This window comes from Trachemys scripta, chromosome 19 (genome assembly GCF_013100865.1).
Source record: "Trachemys scripta elegans isolate TJP31775 chromosome 19, CAS_Tse_1.0, whole genome shotgun sequence".
Taxonomy (NCBI): Eukaryota; Metazoa; Chordata; order Testudines; family Emydidae; genus Trachemys; species Trachemys scripta.
This window is the reverse complement of record NC_048316.1, coordinates 12,421,725-12,429,302: the sequence shown is the minus strand read 5'-3', so window position 1 is coordinate 12,429,302 and position 7,578 is coordinate 12,421,725. Positions and strand designations below refer to the sequence as shown.

At 45.2% G+C, this 7,578-nt stretch overlaps 1 protein-coding gene across 2 annotated transcripts; it reads left to right on the top strand.

Annotated features, from left to right (window-relative positions):
• The first annotated feature begins 2,417 nt into the window (after window positions 1–2,417).
• LOC117868089 (natriuretic peptides A-like) lies at window positions 2,418–7,295 on the top strand. Of its 2 annotated transcripts, XM_034753685.1 has the most exons (3): window positions 2,426–2,725; window positions 4,558–4,843; window positions 7,066–7,295. In XM_034753685.1, the coding sequence occupies exons 1-3, from the start codon at window positions 2,606–2,608 to the stop codon at window positions 7,080–7,082; spliced, it is 423 nt and encodes a 140-aa protein (XP_034609576.1). In that variant the 5' UTR covers window positions 2,426–2,605; the 3' UTR covers window positions 7,083–7,295. The 2 variants fall into 2 exon arrangements, with proteins under 2 accessions (XP_034609575.1, XP_034609576.1); XM_034753684.1 differs by lacking the exon at window positions 7,066–7,295 and having other exon boundaries at window positions 2,418–2,725; window positions 4,558–4,896.
• The last annotated feature ends 283 nt before the right edge of the window (window positions 7,296–7,578 follow it).

The window sequence follows — 7,578 nt, the reverse complement described above, 5'->3', positions numbered from 1 at the left end:
ACAAAAGTAGGGTGAAAATTGGAAAAAACTGAATAATGCTTTTTGTAAAACTGGATAATTTTTCAGTAAAAAATGGTTTAAACTGAAAACAAAGGGGCTTATGTATTAAATAAGAGAATTGGGTCCTAGGCATCTCAAATTGGGCACCCAAAATTAGTGGATACTTTGGACCTTAATCTCTGTCTCAGCTCTCCCATCTGTAAACCAGGAATGCCACCCCTTCAACTCACAAGGGTGCTGTGAAAATAAATGCATTAGCATTTGTGACGCACTCAGATACCATAGTGATGAGTGTCACAGAAAAGCCCACGAGGGCATTAATAATTCTTCAGAGCAGGGTTTGAACTGTGTGCAGCAAATAAGGCCCAGGGCCACACACTGAAGAATGAGGAGAAAAAAAAAATCTTAATGAATGGCTGCTCATTAAGAGAGCACCCTTCATCCTGTGGACAGAATGAGGGAGAGGTTTCGTGGAGGGGAAGATAGTCTTTAATAACCCCCTCACCTACGATCATAAAGCACAGCACAAAGGGGCTGATTTAAAGGTGCACAGTCACCAAGTCACCCTTAATTCTGGCATTTCCTAATTTTTGAGGGCTTGGCTCTGTAACCTTAATGAAGTTATATATATAATTTTATACACACACACACACACACACACCCAACTACCCCTATATAATGTGACCTGATATAACATGAATTTGGATATAACATGGTAAAGCAGTGCTCCAGGGCGGTGGGGGGGGAGGGAGGCTGCGCACTCCGGTGGATCAAAGCAAATTCAATATAACACGGTTTCACCTATAACGTGGTAAGATTTTTTGGCTCCCAAGGACAGCATTATAATCGGGGTAGAGGTGTGTGTGTATATATACATAATTATCACTGTTATTTATATTTATAAATATTTATATAATCTGTAGGGAGATTCTTTTCAATAATTGATTGTCTTTTTAATATGATGAAACAAATTCATTTTAAATTAGACTGGGAAATCCATTTCCCTCCGAAATCCACTCCTCTGCTTCAGCTTTATCTGTTTCAGAAGAACCCAGTCAGTAAGATTAGAAGAGAACGTTATGTGTTGGAGCTTAGATCTGCCCTGAAAATCTGTAAATGGAGTCATTTTTATGGCCTCTTGTGTTTTAAGCACAAGGCTGAAGAGTGAATTCATGATAGAGCAGTATTTTCCTAATCTGCATCTGAAGAGGTGAGGTTCTTACCCACGAAAGCTTATGCTCCCAATACTTCTGTTAGTCTCAAAGGTGCCACAGGACCCTCTGTTGTATTTTCCTAAGGCATCTAATTTGACAATCATAACTAAAAGCCAAAATGCTTAACTAATATTGAAAACTTCAGAACTCTAAGAAAAAAACCTAAATGTTTTATATATACACATATATATGTATACACACATATATATGCTTTTGTGTGCACCCCACACATTTTTAGGGCCAGAGTCTGACACCCTGACTCATGCCGAGCAGCACCTGTCACCATAGCGGTTACACGGAAATCAGTGTGACTACTTGTGGAATGAGGTGCTATTCTGCACAAGGGCATCAGAATCTGGCCCTCAGAGAAAACTATTCCTGAACCTATGATTGCTTATCATGCTGTAGCCAAATTCATTTAGAGCCAAACCCTGCAATTCATGCTTAGACAAGATACCCATTGATCTGAAAATGCGGCCCCTGATACATATTCTACACACACACACAGATTTTATAGCTATCTAGACTAGTGGCCTGATTTTCAAAATGTGCCAAGTACCCGCAATTGCCACTGAAGTAAAGGGGATACTCAGCACCTCCGAAACGTCAGCCTAAAGGTTCCATTTGGGTTGCAATGGAGGGGTGAGGGCGGAGGAAAGAGGGATGAGGGCCCCTTTCTGGTAGTGGATGTGCAAACAAACAAAGACAATCCCAATCGTGAGATTCCCCTCTAACGCTACTGAGAAGAGAAAAGCCCCAGGCCTGGGATTTTCAGCACCTGCCATGGTATGCAGCAGCTGCACATATTCCATATATAGAAGGGGAGTCTGTCCAGCACTTCAAATTTACTTTTAGGAGATCGGTCTTCTTCAGATTCTACCTCCCCAAAGCCTGGGCCTGGGATCTTTTCCTTTCCCTGTACAAGGTGATTTCCCTCCCGAAAGCTCCTGATTAAGGGGCGTTCGGAGCAGTTTCAGAGTTGTTTCCCCCCCCCCCCCCATCTCCATGAATCTGACCACAGGGGTCTCTCGTAACAAAATTGCTAAGAATTTCCAACTGGACTCTGTAATCTCAGCGCCTGGTATCAAGAGGGGGGAGAGTGACATGAAATCACTGACTTGTGACATACATTCCTCAGCGGCAGCAGCTGCCTCCTAATGACAGCTAATAAAGGGAATCTTCTCCTGACAGAGCTGCATGCCTGCCATGGGACTGGAATGTGCCCCCGATAAATCCACAGATAACCTAGGAAGCAGGGATCACACCCAAACGGTATAAAAGACCAGCCAGGGGAGGGAGAAAACAGGACAAGGAAGAGAGAGAAAGAGAGACCCGAAGGGACATCTCAGAAGAAGCTTGAACGTTCCCATTGTCCAAACCGATCCAGAGGGATGGACACTAAAGGTTCATTTTCCTGCGGGATCCTGTTGCTGCTGCTCATTCAGTTTCAGTCCAGCAGAACCAACCCCATCTACGGCCTCAGCCCTGCCAAAGAACTGGCCAGCATGGAGGTGAGGACTCTTTGCTTTGTGTTGTTAGACTCTCCAGGGCTCCGCCGAGTGCGGTGTGGTGCCAACACCTTTCTCTAGTGCAGTAATGTAGCTAGCAGAGACCCCCAGGGGACAAGGTGACCCAGCCAACTGCACTGTCAGCTCCAAACCATTTTAAGATGGGGCTCCCATGTCAGAGAACCCAGAACCCTTGAGGGACTGATCCTGTCAGCTAGCGGGTTCATCTGATGATCCTTGATGGTAGCAGGGATGAAGAGGGTCCCGAGGCTGTGGAACATCTGCCTCTTCAATACAGAAACCGTCTTTCCTTAAGGCGCTAATAGAACTTAGGGACATTCCTCTAGAAGGAATTATAAAAGGATCAGTGTAGCTTTAGAAGAGGAGACAATGGGTTTTTTGAGATGAGGTCCCTCATACGATTTCTCTCACTAAGGTACAGGTGCGCCGAAGCAGAAGACAGTGTGTGCATTCACATTTGGGAAACACGAGGAAAGACCCAGGGTTTGTGTGGGCAGGAGATGAGCAGGGGATTGGGGCAGATGGGTGGGAACTTTTAGAAGATTCATTCATTACTTTAAAAAAAAAAAATGAATGGTTTGATCACAAAGCTGGACTCCCTCAGAAAAGCCCCCAGAGCTGGGAAATGATTATGCACCTGTGGGATTTATGGTGTCCATTGCCATAGCAACCAACATTCAGGTTCCGTCGTGCATGATGAAGGAGCCCAGTGACTTCAATAGGATTATATATTTGCTTTAAGTTAAACATCTGCTTAAGTGCTTTGTTGGATTGGGACCGGCGTGAGCAGCCCTGTATAGGACCAAGCCCTTAAAGAACAAGCTCCCTAAAAGTATTAGAACAACCCCCCAGAATAAAACAGGCAAAAGTTAAGCCAAACTTAAATTTTGCATGGAGCCTCGTAGCTAGGTTCTGGCTCTTGCAAAGTGCCCAGAGGAGAGGATCCCACAGGCAGCACCCCCCAGAAGGTAGCTGCTCACTGGAGGGGGTTGAAACCTAGGAAGGGACAGCAAGAGGTTCTGAGCTGTTTTGAGCTGCTCTGGAAGTGAGACCCAATTCCATGTTATTCAGGGCTTTAAAACTCATCTTGAGTGATGAGTGATCCTCAGAAGTGAGCAGGAAGCCAGTGCAAAGACTGGTGTGCAGGCTTTCTAGATGTGTGCACCCCACGCGACTGTGGGGATAGCAACACTGTTCCACACCAAGGGCAGCTTCTGGGCGAGATCAAGAGTGTCTCTCTGTAAAGCCTCTCACAACAGCCTGGCGGGGGACAGATGCAGGTGACCCCTTCCGAGGTCTGCAAAAGAAGGGGAAAGCTGGCAGCTTTTTGGCCAGGTACAGAGAAGCACTGCAGGCCACTGCTGCTAGCTAAGAACCTGGAGCAGAGATGGACCCAAAAGGACATCGAGGCAGTGAACCACCCCTTCCATCTTAGGGGATGTGTACACAGCACCTGGGAGGGTGCTTCTCAGTGGGGGTAGACAGAGATGTGTTAGCTCTACTCAAGCCAGGACGCTACAAATAGCAGTGTGGCTGGTGTGGGGGGGGGCTCAGGCTAGCCACCCAAGCACAACCCTGCCCAACCCCCCGGGTATGTGCTCACACAGGGGCAGAGTAACAAGACTGTAGGGTCTGGGTGGGACAAAGAAGACAGAGGGGAGGTGACCCTACAGCCCAGCCTGCACACAGTCTCCCCAGGCCCTGTGGCAATAGGACGACTGCTATTTTCAGTGGTTAGGCAAAGGTTGAGCGGGTAGGAAGGCAAGGGGGAAATCACAGGGACGGGTGTTTCAGTCTGTGTCCTTCTCTCGCAGGCTCTGTTGGAGAGGCTGGAGGACAAGTTCTCACTGATGGAAGCCCTGGAGTCCAACCCTGATCTTCAGGAGCCCGAAGCTCAGCAAGAGACTCCACCAGAACTCTTCGATGACAGCAGCGACCAGCAGCCCGAACCCAGGCCAGCCCCCAGCGCCCCTCTGTCCTATAGGGACCCCATCCTCAAGCGACTGAGGGGGCTGCAAGCTCCCAAGATGATGAGAGACTCAGGCTGCTTTGGGAGAAGAATTGACAGGATCGGCTCTCTGAGTGGAATGGGCTGCAATGGTGAGTCCCTCCTAACCCAACTCATTATAAACGGATGATTATTTATGTGGGTTACTGTAGCTCCTAGGAAGCCTAGTCATGGACCAGCACCCCATTGTGTTAGGCGCTGTACAAACTCAGAACAAAAGGATGATCTCTGTATGGACCTTACAGCCTAGAGATAACCCGATGGACATCCCTGTCCTGTCAAACCACCGTCATCTGCTCACATTCCCACTTCTCTCCTTCCTGCTCATTACACATCTCACCCCTTTTGCCTTAGCCTCTCTTCCCGTCCTTTCCCCGCTCTTATCTTCGGGCCTTTTATCAACTACCCCTATGTCTAGAACAGCCCCCTTGAACCAGGCTCCCTTCTCCAAATCCAGCCTTGAAACCCACCTCATCCTTCTCCTGAACTGGCGGCCTGTGTCCTGTCCAAAGTTTATCTCCCTTTATTGAGACTCTATGCAGTGAGGACCTTCTTGTCTATGGCTCTGATCTTGCCATTGGATCTATTCGGCTGGGAGCTGCATGGGCACAAGGGGCCTATTTTTGCACATCATCATCATGCAAATTAGTGCCACTATATAAATTTATTTAAATAGCGGTATTAATAGCGTAGGGACATGGCAAGGTGCTTGGATACCGCAGTGATAGGCACAGCATAAAAACCTGGATAGAGAGATGCTTCTGTTACCAAAGACATCTTGCTTTTAAAGAAATGATGCACATTAGTGTAGGCCTGTAATTTGGCTTTTGCTTTTAAAAAAGGAAAACATTTAAAACAAAAAAGTGTTTTAGTGACATTTGTTTAGATTTAGAAGAATCTCAGTATAAATAGTGTTTGATTTGGATTTAACCACTTCCCCACCCCTGCCAATGGTGATTGCAAACCAATCGTTGCAGCATTAGGCTAGGGCACGAGAACCTGAGAAAATTAGACTGACTGGTCTGTTTTCATTGACCGATCTGAGTGAAGTACAAAGTGTAAACCCAACCGCAGAAATGGGGAGAAGTAATTTAGGCGATGACCACACTACAGACTTCTGCCGGCATGGCTGTCTCGCTCGGGGCGGGATGAGCTGTGATTTGTGACCAACTGGGCTGTGCCAGAAAAAGCCATGGGTACAGATGCAGTTCTCTCAGTGAAGCTGTGCTTTTATGGCTCAGGACAGAGAGGGGGAACGGGCTGGAATAAATTATGCCTGCAAAAGCCCAGCACTTTACTGGTACAGGAAAATACCAGTGTCCTATACAGACGAGGCGCTCCTGGTGCGCACATGGCCTAGGAGTTTTCAAAGCCAGATCTTCAGCTGGTGTAAACTGGCTTCATTGACTCAACAGAGCCACGCTGATTAACACCAGCTGAGGATCTAGCCCATATTTTAATAATCTACAGTGGTTCTTAGTAACAAAATAAATTTTTTTGCAAGTTTATTATAATTAGGCTTGGCAGAATTTGATATTCTAACAAATATATAGATGTTTATTTTTAAGCAGTTTTATCCTTTAAATTTTCAGTGGCAGGAAATTAACAGGGGGAGGGGACAGAATTAGTTATGACAGCAGACACGGAGATTCAAAAGTTAAAGTTTTGGAAGAGTCAGGAACGCAAGCGGTCAACATCACATGTCAAAACATATCCAGTAAATATCCTTACATCAAACTCTACTAAGTTCAAGCAGCAGCTTACTTCGCTTAGCTGTAAATTTCAATGATTAATCCGTGGCAATATTTTTTGTTTGTTTCACAAGTAACCCATTGGGTGTATGGTGAAATTGACATCTACTGACATTTACCGATAAAAATCGAATCCTGCCAAGCCTAGTTATAATTTTTAAACTGACACTGTCCTTTAAAAGCAGCCCTAGGAGTGATTTCTGACACCATCACAGAGAAGCATCTTTCTTTAACCCCCCGACAATTTATATTAACCCAGGATTTAACAATACTGCTCAGCTCTTGTATAGTGATTTTCATCCATAGATCTTAATGTGCTTTATAAGAGTGTAAAGTCTCATTCTATTCCCATGGGAAAACTGAGGTACAACAAGGCAAAGTGGTTTGCCAAAGATCACCCAACAAAACCACCTTCTGTGTTTTACTAAAGGACGCAGCTTGGGGATTTGATTTTCAAAGCACAGACCTAGGATGAGGATGGCAAACACTGAAAGACAGAGCAAAGTGCATTCCAGGTCTCCCCATTTTCCTGCCATAACTCTTATTTCATGACTTGCTTGCAGGTTTCAGGAAGAATTAAGGCGACTCTCCAGTGCTCTGAAGAATGTGTTCCAGTGCTGATTTCTCCCAGGATGCTTTCCATGTGCTTTCTAAACGCTTTCATGGAGAAGTTATTCCTATTTATTTATTTTTATTTATTTATTTATTTGATGTTTTATAAGAACATTTCTTACTTTAGCACCAAAACAAATCATGTTCAAATAAAACTAACACATTAGTCTTTTATGCTGAATTGTTTTTTCCTGTCTGTTGCATTAAAAAAAAAATCCATGTACTTTCCTGAATTCAAATGCCTACATTTTCTTAAGTATTAGAGGGGTAGCCGTGTTAGCCTGGATCTGTAAAAAGCAACAAAGAGTCCTGTGGCACCTTATAGACTAACAGACGTATTGGAGCATAAGCTTTCGTTGGTGCAATGCGTCTGACGAAGTGGGTATTCACCCACGAAAGCTTATGTTCCAATACGTCTGTTAGTCTATAAGGTGCCACAGGACTCTTTCTCGCTTTTTACATTT